Here is a 17,626-nt window from a genome sequence, read left to right on the forward strand (position 1 = left end):
GCACTGCCAAGACTACTCCATTACATGACTCCTCACACCCACTTAAGGCTCATCCTCAACTTACCTGCACTTCCTCACCTCCCCATTTGTAACCTGACCACTACCACTCACCTCAATCCTGGTCTAATGTGATGTCTCCGTCTCATACTCACCCTCTGATGCACGTCTTTCATGGTCAGCCTCACCCAAACCAATGCATTCATCGGTAGACCACTTCACCATCATTCACTCACTCACTTTCTCCCCTTCTAGAAGAGAGTGCAAAATGCAGGCGAGAGGGCGAGGACTGGAGGGGGTCCACAACAAATAGTGGTCCTCACAGATGCGGGGGAGGAGGCCCTGCAGATCAGCTCCACCCTCAAATGCCTGTCCGTCAGGGACGCCGAGACTGGCACCCCATAAACGTCTGGTGACACAACTTTAACATTCATCACACACAACATGAATTGATGTTAACAATGATTGACCTATTGTGCTCATCACAACATGACACATCTGTGATGATGCTGAATATTGCCTTCTGTTCTCTTAGTCTCTTCAATGACTGTGGTGACGGTAGAGGGTGATTCCTCAGAGGAGCTCCCAGCCTCTGAGGGCGCACCGTCACATCTTGGTGCGCCATCCACCAGTGCAGATACTCACACCTCGTTGGGTCCTAGTAGTCAGTTAGTTGGGTTGGCACCTGGTGAGTCAACACACACAAGTGAGCACGAGCAGACACTGGTGGCAGGGTCAGCTGTGGAGAGTCCACAGCTGCCCCTGTCATGACGGTGGGCGCACTCCTCTCCAGGCTCTCCTCAGCTGGACGCAGATGCTGAACTCCAGGGGCCATCCTTTAAAAGAAGAATGATCGAGGGACAGCAGCACATTTGCGAGGTACTGGAACAGGTGCCACGCCCGCTCTCCACAATAGCGCAGAGGATGGAGGAGTCCAACTCCTGCATTAGTGGAATGATGGCACAGGTACGGGAGGAAATCTCAGATAGTGTTACGAGGACGTAAGCAACTGTCTGAGATGGTGTTGCAGGTAACTGCGGAAATATCTGCAATGGAGAGAAGGCTAGCCTCCATTGAGCTTCAAGTATCGCTCACAAATGAGTCCATTCAGGCCCCGACAGCGGCCATTCAGATTCACGGTGAAAAACATTCTGCCGCCTTAAACAGACAGACAGAAACTTTACAACTGGGCCTCCAAGGCATCATACATGTCCTCCAAACTGTTCTCCAGCAGGATAGTAGGAGCGATGTGGGCTTGGTCCAGGAGAGGGATGATGGCGAAAGGGGACATGGAAGTGGGGACGCCACTCAAAGCGCTCCCATGTCTCACCCATTGCCCCCCTCTCAACCAGAACCTGCAATGCTGCCTCCTCTCCAGGTGGCCGAGTCAGCCCCCTTCACAGGTGCAGGTGGAGGAGTCTTTGGAGGGGCCCTCACAGGCTCCAAAACCCAGAGGGCATAGGCCGAAAGCATCTAAGCAGTCTGGCCATGGACATGAGCAACCTGCCACTACCTCTGCTGCAGCCACAGGGGATGCATCATGTAGAAGTGGTGGGAAGAGAAAGGCTAAGGATGTGATCACAAAGGTATGCACAAGGTTTCTGACAGACGGTCATGTTTTTCATTTCTATTTGGTTTTTGTTAAAGTCACATTAAATGTTATCATTCTCACCACTACTGCCACATCTTGCCCATTCTTGACTGGCTTTTGTGATAGAACCCTTTCATGTGCTTCATCATGAACAGCGACACTCGATGCCACCCAGTGGGTCATTTTACAATGGGTGTATGTGTAGTTGCAGGACTGTATTGTGTGAGTGACGGGGGTGGGGGGGGGGGGGGGCGGGCGTTGGTGTTGGCGCTGGTCTTTCCAGGTGTTGTGGGGACTGGACTCTTCTCACTTTCTGATCTTATGAGAACCGTTCACATATGAGTGACTCCCTGGCCTCACGATCAGGTGAGCCACAGCTCTGCCCATGGGTTTGTCCTCTTTCTTCTCCTGCTCCTCAATGCGGATGGCAGATGTGGATGGTGGATGAGAGCATGGGGTCTCCTCAACCGGTACCCCTCTCTGTTGTGCCACACACTACTATAATGCAACCCATTTCGCTGCTGCGTATTGAAGCTCTCCCCCAGAACGATCGAGGCACCGAAATCGCATCTTCAGCAGTCCTATTGCATATTCAATTATAGACCTGGTGGCGATGTGGCTGTCGTTGTATCGACACTGTCGCTCGCTGATGGGGCTCCTCAGAGGTGTCATGAGTCAGGTGTGCAGGGGGTATCCCTTGCCCCCGAGAGTCAGCCCTTAAGGGTGTTCAGTCCTTGGAAGAGGCCCAGGGTGTTAGATTCCCTCAAAATGAACGAGTCGTGGCAGCTGCCAGGGAATCTGGCGCACACGTGAAGAAATCTTTTGCAGTGGTCACAAACGAACTGGGCGTTGATGGAGCGATACCTCTTTCTGTTGATGAACAGTCCTGGCTCGTGTGGAGGTGCTTGGATTGCTATATGCATGTAATTGATTGCACCCTGTAGACGTGGGAAGCCAACCACAGAGTGGAATCCACTGCCCTCTCCGTCTGGCTGAGGTCGTCCATGGGGAACTTGACGTATTGCGAGGCTCTGCGAAACAAGTCATCGGTGACCTGCCTTATGCACTTGTGTGCAGATGACTGAGACACCCCGGCGATGTCCCAGGAGGCACCCTGGAATGATCAGGGGGCGAAGAAATTGAGGGCAGTGGTCACTTTAACTGTGACGAGTAATGAGATGCCGCGAGGCCCAGCCGGGAGCAGCTCGGCATGAAGGAGGCCGCAGATGTCTGCGACCACCTGGCGACTCACTCTCAGCCTCCGTATGCACAGGAAAAGACCAGCTGATTCATCGGACCTGTTCCATCCTGGCATAGTGTAACCTCGGCACACAGCCACCCCTGTTCCTCATCGTCTTCCCCCCATCCCCACCCTCCCCTCCATGCAGTCATGCAATCTCTTTAAAGGCAAAAAGACAAAGGGAAAACTGTAGGCCAATTTAGGGTAAAACTCTGTAAAATTCCTCTCTGACCCTCAAAGGTGATCAGTCAAGTTCTAGGGGACTATGATGACGGTGACAAGTCCCAATGATCCATTTACCTTCTATTTGTAGAAATATTAGCCACTCAGGAACTTGTCCAGCTCCTTCTTGAATGCTTGCAGCAATTCCACACTCACTTATTCCAGACTCTCTGTGAAAAGAAGTACCTCCTAGCATCTAACCTAGCTCTGTACTTTTGTAACTCATACTTATGTCCCCAATCCTCTCTAACCATTCTAACTTGAATAGCATTTCCACTTGGAATGAATCTAATCCTTTCATTATTTTAAAAGGACTTGAACAGGTCTCCAAAGTAAAAACCCCTGCACTCTTAGTCTGGTAACTAAGGATCTTTGAACTAGGTATCAGTATAGTGGCCATCCTCTGAACCTTTTCTAGAGCACGATATCCCCCACAAAGGCAGGGGACCAAAACTTGACCCAATATTCTAGACGTAGCCTGACAAACATTATATAAAGAAAGGATAGTATTCTTAGGAGTTCAAAGAGTCCTTTTAGTATTTCATGCTGTGGCTCAGAAAAAGTATAAATCAAGGCATGCAATCCAATTAAAATAGATAATGTAGTACTGGTTCTTATGCACTATAACTTTTTTTTTTCTAAATTTGTTCATTTTATTTGCAAATTTCTAAACAAAAGTACAAATTACTTTGTAAAAGATTTTACTTCCTAAATCGTGTTTTGGGACTCATGTAATTGTAGTGATAAACAGGAAATTCCTTTCTTTAATGCCTCTTTATTAGTCTTAGCTAGCTAGCAAGCTAAACTCACTTTTGGCTACTGCAGTTGTAGAGAACTCAACTTCTCCATACGCGTAGCAGAAGAGGGATGGGTTGAGGCAAGATCTTGCAAAAAATATATATTTTCTGGAAAAACAGTGGAAGAATCGGCACTTTTTTCCTTTCATCATCTTAGTGGATCAAGTTTTTTTTTGGGCAGATGAAAGTCAAAGGCCACCAAGTTTTCAGGAATGTTTCTATTAATGGGAAATTTTTAAAAATCTATTCCATCTGAATATTTTTATGTATGGTCCTTCTTATTAAAGTCAGATTATTTTCAGAGTGGATTTATATAACTATCAATTTCAGAGCTTTTTTAGTTCTTTATTCAAAAGTTTTCTTCCCATTGTCCATAAAGTGAATTAATATGATGCCACTAGAAATAATATGCCCAAGCCACAAATAACAACTATCTTTTGACTAATTTATTAGACAACACATTACCAATTTAACTGGTACATTTTGAAAAAAAGTTACTTGACCTGTGTTCAAATTTTCAGTTTATCCAGTATTATAGTCTAACTTGACATTTGCCTACATCTAAATGCAGTTCACCTTTTCACACCCTATCATATGACAGGATTTTGTCTAGTCATGCTACAGCACCAGGGTGTAATAAATTGCTGAAAAAAGACATGGCTTGCTGACATTCCAAATGTGTTCCAGCTGCCTTCCCAAGATAAAATGAACAAGCAGTGCAAAGAATGATGAGTAAGAGAGGAAAACTGTAATGAACCAGCTGTTTGTCATAACACAAACCAATGGGCACAAGCCTATTACCTTTTTTTAAAAAACTATTCTTTTCCTTCCATATCATCAAGACTTCAATTAAGATCCAAGGACAATTTTCCTCTGCTGTGCACCTCAAGTACACCTATTTGTTGAGGCACAAACCAGAGGAAAAATGCACAAGAACTGTAACGGTGGGTATCTACCTCAATTGCGCAGTCCACGTACTTCCATTTGTGTTCTGCTGGAGCTCAGCTTCCATGCACCTCAAAGAGGCATTCAAATTTAAATAGAGGTTAAGTGGCACTACTAGGTCGCCATTTCTTCCATTTCCAGTGCTCACAGGTCAGGGATAGGCTGCTCCCATTTATACTCAGCGTTTCTGGTTGCAACAATGCACTTCAGTGGCTGTCAAATTTAAAAGGGACACACTTTAAGTTCTTTTGTTCTGACATATTTGCAAGCTGCTGTTAAATTATAAAGTTTACTGTTGCACCAAGGGCCAGAAGTTTAAGGAAGCCCTGTGGAGTTCTTGGAGACCACCATCCCCTTCAGCATAACGGGGACCTCATTTGAGATGCCCTTATACCTGGCCTATTTGGACAGAGGACAAACAGAAGGCAATTTTGGATGCTACGGAAATTAGATACATTAGGAGCAAGAAGGAGACTTACACCCACCCACCCCCCAATTATCCAAAAGAACATATCTATCAGCACCATAGTACTTTTATAAACATTAGAGGAGCAGTGCCTTCAAAAGCTATGCTTCATCAAGGAAATGGTCCAACGGCTCAGTCACACTTCAGAGCTGGAATGGCCCTCTCAGTCACATTTAGGGTGACCACTGCTGCAAACTTTTTGTCTCGTGGTCATTCCGCTATCTGCAGTATATCAGTACATTCACCAAATGACAAATGCCTTATTCAGAAAAGCAAACACCTACATAAAGATCCCTATGCAACCCAGGGTGGTATATGCCCAAGGCCTAGGTTTCTTCTGGATGGCAGGATTCTCCAAAGTGTAGGGCAGCATGTAGTTATAGAGCCGCATGTAGCCCTCCTGCCAAAGACGCCCCTTGCATGAATCGCAAGGGCTACTACTCCATTTATGTCCAACTTGTTTTGTGATTATTGTCACCACATTATGTGGGTGACAGCCAAATTCCCAGGCACTGAAACCTCTTATTTGATGAAGCTTAAATGAAATAGTCTTATTTTTAAAGGGAAAGGCTAGGGGAGTTCTTTTCGAAAGAAAAGTACCCTCCACATGTTTAGATATCTTTTAAATAATACATTTTGATGTGGTGAATCAGTTCCGTGAAGGCGAACCATTTCAGATCTCTACTGGTACCCAGGACTTCTCCTATAATGTGTAGTGGGGATCCATTGATTTGTATAGAAGTAAATACTTGTAGAATGAGCTGGAAAGCAACCCAGATGACAACAATTTAAGATCAGCCTCTATGCTGGTCTGAAGCACCAAGTTCCATAGATGGTAAAGGAGACACTACAGAACATATATGGGCCACTCCCTAAGCATGCTTCATTGGAATGATTCAGTGTGCAAGCAGAGACTTGAAATAGTAGTTCGCTACTTGGGGAAAAGCAATTAACTAAATCATTTTCATTTTCCTACGTAATACATAGAAGGAAGCTCTTTAATTTGAAAGTATTCAATGAAACTTTTCCTTCTCCTTCCTGGCATCCAAAATTGACTTCTCTTCGTCCTGTCATGTAATGACTGCAAAAAAAAAAGGAAATATTTCCTAACAGAGGTAATGTTCTCTATTTACCTGCCAAAGAAAATCAGCCTGATAGAGATGTTTCATATTGAGTCTCCCAACTTCAGCTACTTCATCAATGACCTTCCCTCCATCATGATTGCACAGAACTCAGTTCCATTCACAACTCCTCAGATAATGAAGCAGTCCGTGCCCGAATGCAGCAAAACCTGGACAACATCCAGGCTTGGGCTGATAAATGGCAAGTAACATTCGTGCCAGATAAGTGCCAGGCAATGACCATCTCCAACAAGAGAGAGTCTAACCACCTCCCCTTGACATTCAACAGCATTACCATCGCCGAATCCCCCACCATCAACATCCTGGGGCTCACCATTGACCAGAAACTTAACTGGACCAGCCACATAAATACTGTGACTACAAGAGCAGGTCAGAGGCTGGGTATTCTGTGGCGAGTGACTCACCTCCTGACTCCCCAAAGCCTTTCCACCATCTACAAGGCACAAGTCAGGAGTGTGATGGAATACTCTCCACTTGCCTGGATGAGTGCAACTCCAACAACACTCAAGAAGCTCAACACCATCCAGGACAAAGCAGCCCGCTTGATTGGCACCCCATCCACCACCCTAAACATTCACTCCCTTCACCACCGGCGCACTGTGGCTGCAGTGTGTGCCATCCACAGGATGCATTGCAGCAACTCGCCAAGGCTTCTTCGACAGAACCTCCCAAACCCGCGACCTCTACCACCTAGAAGGACAAGGGCAGCAGGCACATGGGAACAATGCCACCTGCACGTTCCCCTCCAAGTCACACACAATCCCGACTTGGAAATATATCGCCGTTCCTTCATTGTCGCTGGGTCAAAATCCTGGAACTCCCTTCCTAACAGCATTGTGGGAGGACCTTCACCACACGGACTGCAGCGGTTCAAGAAGGCGGCTCACCACCACCTTCTCAAGGGCAATTAGGGATGGGCAATAAATGCTGGCCTCGCCAGCGACGCCCACATCCCATGAACGAATAAAAAAAACAGAAAGATGTATATGGCAGTCTGCCTTTAAGTCAAATGTTATTAGGTTGAGTAGGAAAACAGCATCCTTCCCAGTCTTGTTTGTTGACCCAAGCTTTTTAAACTTAAGTCCATGCCAGTACTGGCGGTTTAAACCATGTTGTAAAACTGGGATTGACATCCAGGACCACAAAGGATGTCAATCTCCATTTCACCTAATGACAGCTGACTGAAGATGGACAAACAACATACGTTACCCAACCAGACCCAAACAATATTTTATAAATATCAAGTGTATTGTTTATTTTAAATGTTTATGGATTGATATGTTTTTGAAACAAGCGTGAAAAGTAGCAAACCAAACAGCAAAAGAAAACATTTTCATAAAATTTTCTTGAAAAAGAGACCGAGATTTGTGAAGGACAACATATAGTGTAACATTATTACATCTAGTCCATCAATTCCATTACAAGTTATTGCATACAAGCACAACATTCACATATATGGAAAAAATAACTTAAAACGTGTTAGAAGAGCCAATCTGCAACTGTAATAGTATTAGGTCACTGAAAATGTAGTTTCAGGAAGGGGAGGAAATGAGATAACTAAACTGGCCACTAAAACAAAATAAATTAAAACAATTTTTCTATTAATATTAATGGAAACTATATTCCACAGTTACAAGTAATCTAGTGCCAAAAGATTTAGTGTGTGTGAAACATTAGAAATATCTTTTCTACCATGCTGTCAATTTTTCTCAAAGAATCAGTTTGTCCAGTTTGAGCTTGCAACTAATTTCTGTTATTGAACCACTTTGAATGACTTGTTGAAAAATAGGATGTAGGTATAAATCTTAGGGAAATAGTAACTGTCTGAATACTGTAGGTAATTTATTTGCCATAAATCATTGCAATAAGGTACCAAGAGTTTTCACAAGAACAAACTACAAAATAAATAAAATCTTTGCTGTTTTAAATATTATAACTGAGAATCTACTTTGATGAATATAGCTATACACCCTGAGAAACTGGCAAGATTAATAACATTTGTCAGTATCATAATTGTCAGTACGTTGTAAAGTTTGGTATTTGTGGGGTAAAAATGAACCCCCCACCCCCCAGATTCACAAAATTATTACAGCTAAAATTTACTTTGAGAAACTCAATAATTCCTAGTAAAGAATGAAGTATTCATATTTTAACCTTTAAAATTAGCAATGATTGTCATAATCCCAAAATATATGGATTTTGAAAATATTTAATTTTGTAATACTGTTGCTCTTCCATTTGGCTCACTTGCATCTTATTCCAGCACAAAGAAGTTATTTTAAATCTGGATTCAAAAATGATTTGCAAAACAGGAGAATAATTTAAAATTCAAATGCCACTTTTTAAAAATTAAAAAAAAATCAGATTTTAAAAACCTACTGTTCTCTACTCAGTGACACCTAAACTTCTTCTAGGAAGCCAGGAAAACGTTTAAGTAATTACCTGGAATATTTTTTAAACCAGTTGAAACTAGTAGATGCTAGAAACCCAGAAGGTACAGCACAATTAAATAAGAGAGCGCAATCAATTTCTTATAGGGGATGATTCTAAACCCCAAGAACGGGTGGGTTGGGAGCAGGTGGGAGTTGAAAATAGTTGGTTTTTTTGGGTCGCAACCGCAACATTTTCGGACTTTGCATTCCCAGTAGGAAGCCTGTACTTTTACGTGCTGAGGTTAAACCCGGAAATAAAGCCGGGTTGCGGTTGCGACCCAAAAAACAACTATTTTCAACTCCCACTCGCACCCAACCCACCCGTTCTTGGGGTTTAAAATCACCCCCATAATGTCTGCAACTTTCTTGCCAGCTTGTCCCATTCATGAACCACTAAGCTCTCTTCTTCTTTTGGAGCTGCTTCACTCCCATGTCTTTCTAATACTTTTCACAGCCTAAGATAATTCATATATGAATCAGCATGTTTCACTTCTTCCCGACTTTTAAAAAAAGAATTCATTCATAGGTTTCTTTGTACTAATATTTAATATATTTGACCTGGGATCTTTGCCCATTGTTTTCTCCCTTCCCTCTTTGTTTGGTCAGTCCTAGAAAAGGATTTGCCTTCTTTCCCTTTTTAATTCTGAGGAAGTGTCTCTACTCGAAATGTTAACTGATCTTTTCTTTTTTCAGATGCCTCTTGGCATGCTGTATATTTCTACCAATTTCTATTCTGATACCTGAGAACAATCATCACTAGATAGGTCTTGTATGTGGTTGTGCTAAACCTTTCCACACAACTATTTATTCCAAAAATATCAGTTACAGCATGTAAATTTCTAAGCATAGCATAGTAATGAACTTACAAAAGTATTAAGAAAACATCATTAATACTTAACAAGATTTGTAGGATCGGCAGTTATGTTTGATAATCAGACCCCTGAAAGTGCAAATGATACTCCTGAAAACTCAAGAAAGGAGTTTTACACTGCTAAGAACTAGCATGTAGCATTAAGTATGTATTATTATTGCATGTAAGTACACAATGCTACCAGTGAACTTTTATTATAAACAATATCATTTTGTGTTAATTCTTCTGAACTACAGCACTGAATAATGAACAAAAAAAAAAATCACATTTTATAATTCTTCAGCCTAAACCAGCCAAGTCTGGATAGCCAGAGGCATCCCTGAAGAAAACACTCTTAAAGTTAGCCCATTATCAGTTAATATTTGGTACTTTTTCATTCTCTGTGTAAAGGAAGGTGAATTTTTTGGAACTTTCAGTTTCCTTCCTCCATTTCCTCATGCATAGGCACCAGACCCATTCATCAAGGCCAGGACAATCATCAAAACAGAAAAATGAAAAATGGTGGATCTCAATTCCAGCAACATTAACCTGCCTAGTATGAACACCTTTGTGCTAGTACTCATCCTTGTTGAGTTGACTTTATTTTGTCAAAGATTAAGAGTATGAAAACTGGCAAAGTCATAATATCTTTAGTTTATCTTATGAAATAATATTGTAAGACTCATTCAATAGCTCAGTGGATAAATGCACAATGTGGTAAAGAGCTATACAAATCTGGGCTGGTGAGGGTACAGGCAGAGAAAGAAAAATAAATCAGCCAGTTCCCACTCTTGATCATGGACCAGGAACCACCCCTTCTGGAAAGTGCACATATGTGGATTTTAGATGGGGACACAATCTGGTGCAGCTGTGATACCCTTACAGCTGAATAGATTGCAGATAATCATTGACTAAGATCACACTTGGATGAGGTACTTGAGGGCTGCTGGCACCCATGGATCTGTGTATGAGAATGAGTCACCATAATCAAGAGGCTAGGAAAAATTCAGAGAAAAATGGTACTGTGGAGCACATATTCAAATTAAATGTATACAGGTTGTTAATACATTGCATAAAATATGCCAATAGCACAGTTATCCCTTTCTGACCAACCATATGCGAGTACAGTGTTAAGATGGGATCACACTGTCATATTCTCAAACAAAAACAAAAAATCCAACGCCAATGTAATAAGCAAACATATTTGTCCAACAAATTGCTAATAATTTGTCCAACAAAGTATCACAGAACAGTAATCACAATTTTGGAATAACACTGACGCTTTCATCATTAAAGATTAAGTTTTTTTTTAAAGTCCAATGTTTTATTGTTGCATTTTTTACTTGGTTAGTCATAAAGGCACTGGCCTCAAAAATGAACAATTTCTGTGGTTGATTGAGAGCACTATCAGGGCAAATGGGACGGGAGTTTGGGATGGAACCGTCTACGCCAGTCTCCGCCTGATTCAAGATGCAGTGGAGGTTGGGTGGGGCAGGCAGATCTTGTGTCCATCCCTTGCAGCCTGATGTCACAGATGGAGGCAGGATTGGCAGAATAACGTCACCCACCAGAATTCCCACTAATCTCTCCTCCAGTGCCCCAATGTACTATAGCACTGCAAAAAGTAGGCACACAGTACTTCAACAGGGTGGAAGTGGGTAAAGCTAGTTTCCTTCCGGTTGCTAAAAGGAAAGCAATCTTTCTTGAAAGAGATCCATATTTATAAATTTCGCCAATCCTGCCAGAGCTGCTAGCACTGGTCCCAAGCAGCTGCTCAATGTTGCACATTCTTGCTCCCGCCACCCAGTGGGCATCCCAGCTGCACAAATACTTGCATAGATGCCCACACTCTATGGGGTCGATTTTAGGATGGCTGAGCAGGTGCGCTCGTGGTGGGGGGGGCTCTGAAAATTGGGGATTCTGGGGGCGGGTCCGGAGCCCGGCTCCAACCCGCCCACTTCCGGGTACCCCAATGACGCACTTAGATGCGCGCGCAGCCCTCACATGCGGGACTCCCACTTAAATCAATTAATTTGATAGTTCAGGTCATTAGGAGACTTGATTTGGAGCTCCACAACACAGTGCTGTGACACATCCACCTGCACAGCAGGAGGGAGGGCAACCACAGAGAGAGATGCGTCGCAGAAGGTACGACCCTCGCCACAGGGTCTACAGACCGAGGCTCAGCTTCCTGGACCTCACTGAGGAGCAGTGCATACGGAGGCTCAGAGTCACTCGACATGTAGTCATGGACATCTGCAGCCTCCTTGATGCTGAGCTGCTCCCGGCTGGCCCGAGCACCATCTTCTTACCTGTAGCTGTCAAAGTCAGCACTGCCCTCAACAACTTCTCCTCCGCATCCTTCCAGGGTGCCACCAGGGACATCGCCGGCGTCTCTCAGTCGTCTGCACAAAAGATCCCTGCAAATACACCTGCACCCACTCTGCAGTGACACAAAGGGTGGCATCAGGTGTGGGTCTTCATGGTGATCCTCAGGAAAGGGAATTATTGCACAGACCAGACAAGATTTGCAAAAACGTGGCAGTAGTGGTGATAACAAATTTTTATGTCTTTTTGCAAAACAAACGAAAGTAAATCAAAAACATGACATTTTGTCTTACACCCTTGTGCATCCCCTTTGTGCTCACAAAACCTTCGCCGTATGTTTACGGGAACCCCTACGTGGTGCTACCCCTGTGGCTTCAGCAAGGTAGTGGCAGATTGCTCTTGTCCATGCCCTGACCGATGAGATGCTTTGCACGGATGCCCTCTGGGTTTCAGTACCAGTGAGGGCCCCTCCAAAGACTGCTCCACCTGCACCTGTGCAGGGGCAGACTCGGCCACCTGGAGAGGGGGCAGCATTGCGGGTACTGGTTGAAGGGGGTGCAACGGGTGAGACCTGGGAGCACTTTGAGTGGCGTCCCGACTTCCATGTCCCCTTTCACCATCATCCCTCTCCTGGCCCAGGCCCACATCACTCCTTCCACCCTGCTGGACGACAGTTTGGAGGACTCGTGTGAAGCCTCGGAAGGCTAGTTGTAAGGTATGTGTCAGCCTGTTTAAGGCGGCAGAATGTTGCTCACCCTGAATCCGAACGCCCGTTGTCAGGGCCTGAATGGACTCATTGTTGAGCCGTGCTTGAAGCTCGATGGAGGCTAGCCTTTCCTCCATCGCAGACATTCCCGCAACTACCCGCGACACTATCTCAGCGATGCTTTCACGTACCTGTGACGGTATTCCACTCATGCAGGAGTTGGACTCCTCCATCTTCTGCGCGATTGTGGAGAGTGCGCGTGGCAACTGTTCCAGTACCTCAGCAATGTGCTGCTGGCCCTCGATGACTCTCCTTTTCACGGCTGGCCCCCAGGGTTCAGCTGAGCAGAGCCTGGAGAAGAGCGCTCCCACCGACGCGGACTCTCTACAGATGCCCCTGCCACACGTGCTCACACGTGCATGCTGACTCACCATGTGCAACCCTAACTAACTGAGGACGGGGACCCACTGAGGTGTGTGCATCTGTGCTGGTGGATGGCTGGCTCAGATGTGACGATGCACCCTCAGAGGCCGGCAGGTCCTTTGAGGAATCGCCCTGCGCAGTCGCGGCGCTTGCAGATGGCCCTGCAAGAGAACAGAAAGCAATATTAAGCATGTGGACAGATGTTGAGGTGCTGCAGATGCCAAGTGATGATAAGATCATTCGCTGTCATGAGTGCTGACTGTTAGATTTCTGTCACCAGCCGCTAGTGCACTCCCAGGCTCGGCGTCCGCCACGGACAGGCACTCCAGCATCCGGCTTACTTCCAATGCCTGCTGCTCCGCGTATGTTAAGACCACCTGGCGTAGCGGGCCCCTCTCCCGGGCATTCTGGCATCTCTTCTCCTATCAAGGCAAAAACACAGAGGCATGATTGAGTGATGGTTGCATGGTGATCCGCTGCATGTATTGGTGTGGGTGGGGGTGACCGTGAGGGAGATGCGTGGGAGGGTGCGTGTGAGACATAGCCATGAGATTGTATGAGGATTGGGTTGCGTGGTGGTGTTCGAATGGGAACTGGGGCGGCGAGTAAGTGCAGGCAAGGTGAGGATGATGGTTGAGTGGATGTGAGAAGTGATGCGAGAGCATTGTGGTGGCAGTGCAGAAAGAGTTGTGTGGTGGTGGAGGTGATGTGGAAGACGGAGTAGAGGAGAATGCGTAAGTATCCTCACTTTGGCTGACCTGGTTAGGTCATTAAAGCGCTTCCTGCACTGGACCCAGATTCAGCACACATTGCCGCTGCTGGTGACCTCCTCGACCACCTCCAGCCAGGCCTTCTTGGTGACAGAGGGAGGCCACCTCCTCCCATCAGATGGGAACAGAATTTCCCTCCTCCTCCTCACCCCATCGAGCAGCTCCTGGAGTGAGGAGTCAGAGAAACTTGGAGCAGCCTTGCCTCTGGCCTGCTCCATGCTCCAAATTTGGTTCTTTGCTGCAGGAGGAGCATTGGAGGACTGCCCCTTTAAATAGGGCTCCTCCTGCTGACAGCCTGTATTGCGGGTCGCAGTGCGCCCGCTGCGCAGGTCTGGAATGGGAAACCTGGAAGCATGCAATCGCATGCGGAGCACCCCGAATTCACTGGGCGCATTACCCACGCACCCAGTCGACCCCCTGCTGCCAACCCGCCTCCCTCCTAATATCGAGCCCTATATGTTAATTGCCTGTCCCTGGAAATTCCATCAGGATAAGGCATGTAAATCAAAAGAGTAAAGCAAGTGCCACTCCACCACTGTTACAAAAGGCAGAGCGGGGCTGTGGGTTTTCAGGGCCAGAAATTTCAACTTCCATTAAAATGGTAAATCCCCTTTTCATTCTTCCCCAGCAATGAGCATCTGACTTCATTATTATTCATTGACATCTCTTCCTCACTTGCTCCTTCTTTCTCCTGACCACCAGCGGTCAGGAGAAAGAAGGAGCAAGTGAGGAAGAGATGATTTCCTTTACAAGGGGGAGGGGGAGCCATTGAGCTTGGAGCAACAGCCCAAGACTGGTAAAATGGAAATCAACAAACAAGAACAGTGGGCCCGATTTTAGCACCCGCCATCGGGTGCGTTCTCGGCGGGGGGGCCCCCGAAAATCCCGAAATCCAGGTGCGGGACCGGATCGCGCCTCGATCCCGCCCACTTCCGGGTTCCCCGATGGCGCGCTGGCGTGCGCGCGCAGCCCCCGCTTGTGGGAATCCCGCAGGCAATTAAAGCCAGCGGGATGCCACTTGAGTGTATTTACTTTGCTTGTTCAGGTCATTAACTGACCTGATTAAGGGACTGTGTGTGATTTTGGATAAACATGGGACTGTTTCACACACTGGGGGAAACACTCCCAGTTGAAATGGACGTGTTGCAGCCGTCAGCCTGTGGCAGCTGCAAAGGTCCATTTGATAGGCGGGGGGGGCGGTGGGGGGGGGGGGGGGGGGGGGGGGGAGACCCTCAGCCATTGCAGGAGGCCGCTCTGTCACTTGGGACAAAGTTTGGCCTCCACCACCCTCCTCCTGACGGTCGAAGTCACCAACCTGCACACTTACCCCGGGGTCCGGAGACATGTACCTACCTTGCGGACCCCCTCAGATATACATCTTGCGGATGGGGGCCGCCGTAGCTGCAGTCATGACCTCCTCGGAGGGCGAACAGCATCACCAGCCTCGCCATCCACGCCGTCCACCTCTGACACATGGAGCTCCACAACAGAGTGCTGTGACATATCCACCTGTACAGCAGGAGGGAGGGCTACCGCAGAGAGAGATGCGTCGCAGAGGGCACTACCCTCGCCACACGTTCCACAGACCGAGGCCCAGCCTCCTGGACCTCTCTGAGCAGCAGTGCACACGGAGGCTCAGAGTCAGTCGACATGTAGCCGTGGACATCTGCAGCCTCTTTTATGCCGAGCTGCTCCTGGCTGGCCCGTGCACCATCTTCCTACCTGTCGCTGTCAAAGTCACCACTGCCCTCCCGAACTTCTGCTCCACAGCCTTCCAGGCTGCAACCGGGGACATCCCCGATGTCTCTCAGTCGTCTGCGCAGAAGAGCCCTGCAAATACATCTACACCCACTCTGCAGTGACACACTGGGTGGCATCAGTGGTGGGTCCTCATAGGGATATCCAGGAGCGGGCATTATTGCACAAACCGGACAGGATTCGAGAAGACATGGCAGTAGTGGTGCCAATATAATGTGTGATGTGAGTTGTTCTTTAATTCAATAGAAGTAAGAACCATGACGAACCCTCAAACACCCTCGTGCATCCCCTTCATGCTCACGACACGTTTGCCTTACGCTGCCTACTGCACATATGTGATGCATGCTATGTGGCTGCAGCACAGGTGGTGGCAGGTTGAGTGTGGCTGGCCGTGAGAGAGATGCACGAGAGGGTGAGTATGAGATAGAGCCATGAGATTGTATGAGGATTGGGTTGCGTGGTAGTGGCGGGGTGAGTACTCGCGAGGTGAGTAGGTGCAGGTAAGATGAGGATGAGGTTTGAGTGGGTATGAGGGGTGATGTGACAGAGTAGTGTTGGCAGTGCCGAAGGAGATGTGGGGTAGGGGCAGTGTTGTGGCAGACGGAGTGTAGGGGATAGACTACGTGTTCTCACTGTGGCTGACCTACTGAGGTCATTGGAGCGCCTCCTGCACTGTATGCAGGTGGGCGATATGTTGGTGGTGCAGGTGGCCTCCTCCGCCACCTCGAGCCAGGCCTTCCTGATGGCAGAGGCAGGCCGCTTCCTCCCGCCCGCCGGGGGGAAGATCTCTGTCCTCCCCCTCCTCCTCACCCCATCTGATGATACCTGGGGTGAGGCATCATTAAACTGGGAGCAGCCATCCCCATGGGCTGCTCCATGCTGTAATTTTTGCTGTTTGTGGCAGCATCTGTCAGTGGAGGACTGCCCCTTTAAATAGAGCGCCTCCAGCTGACAGATCTTACTGCGCATGCGCAGCCCGCCCGACACGCAGATCAGCAGCGGGGAACCCGGAGGAGCAGGTAAGTGGATCCAATTAGTGTGTTGCCTGCTACGATCACGCGGGCAACGCACTAATTTCACCGGGCGCGCTGGCCTACCCGCCCAGAACCCGCACCCCTGGTAAAATCGGGCCCAGTATGCCTGTTTGATTCAAGGTGGAATGGAATTGCTTGTGCATAAAGGAGAAATTGCATTCTAAAATTTGTGAGAAATGCAAAGAATAGTATTTTATAGCATAACTAATATTCTTAGCTCAACTTCAGGTTCCACTGGGATAAAAGATAAGCTCTACTGTATCAGAATATAGGATATTATTTCAAATTATCTTATGTGGTCAATAAACTTCCTTTTAAATTATTTAAGGATGGAATTAAGTACCTAGGGATCAGATTTATGACAGACTTGGATGAAGTGTTGTCTCTTAGGTTGTAGATATGTTGCCACTTTTGCAATGTTATAAAGTGGGTTTTGGATTTGTATCAACACAAAAGTGGCAGTATAACTTAAGAGACTTCCAAGTGCAGTAAAGCTGCTTGTCAGGGCATTTCACACCAGCTTCAATTTGAGACAGTGCAGTAGAACTCCATCTTACTGTGGATGAATACTCATGCAGGAATCTGACATGATGAACACATGCTTCTAATATTCTGGAATAGATTGGTGGCAATTAAAACACTGGCAATTCAAAAACTAAAATAATATGCAGCAATGCACATTTTATTCACATCAGACAAAGTTATTTATTTGCTGTAACAAGTACCTCTGCATTAGATGTTTGGAGAGTGGAGATAAGTCGTGCTGAAAATAACAAAAAGGAGCTAGGGACCTAATTACAAGGCCACAAGATAGATACAGATACAGAAGACTATTTGGCCGATTTAGCTCATTCATCTAAAATAAAAAGACTTACAATCCCCATCACACCATCCATCTGTATCTTGGACGAATCTAACATTTTTG

At 46.4% G+C, this 17,626-nt stretch overlaps 1 protein-coding gene across 2 annotated transcripts in view; it reads right to left on the reverse strand.

Moving 5' to 3' along the window:
• ptpn11b (protein tyrosine phosphatase non-receptor type 11b) overlaps positions 1-17,626 on the reverse strand; it is a 156,001-nt gene that overhangs the window by 117,606 nt on the left and 20,769 nt on the right. Inside the window, exon 1 of one of the 2 annotated variants that reach the window (XM_067970299.1) lies at positions 4,804-4,979. The exons of the other annotated variant lie outside the window; for it this stretch is intronic. Within the exon in view, the coding sequence (XP_067826400.1) occupies positions 4,804-4,859 (56 nt within the window). The 5' untranslated portion in view covers positions 4,860-4,979. Of the gene's footprint in view, positions 1-4,803; positions 4,980-17,626 lie in introns of those variants that run through there. 2 annotated transcript variants of the gene reach the window in all.

The sequence above is a fragment of the Heptranchias perlo genome, chromosome 32, assembly GCF_035084215.1.
Source record: "Heptranchias perlo isolate sHepPer1 chromosome 32, sHepPer1.hap1, whole genome shotgun sequence".
Taxonomy (NCBI): Eukaryota; Metazoa; Chordata; class Chondrichthyes; order Hexanchiformes; family Hexanchidae; genus Heptranchias; species Heptranchias perlo.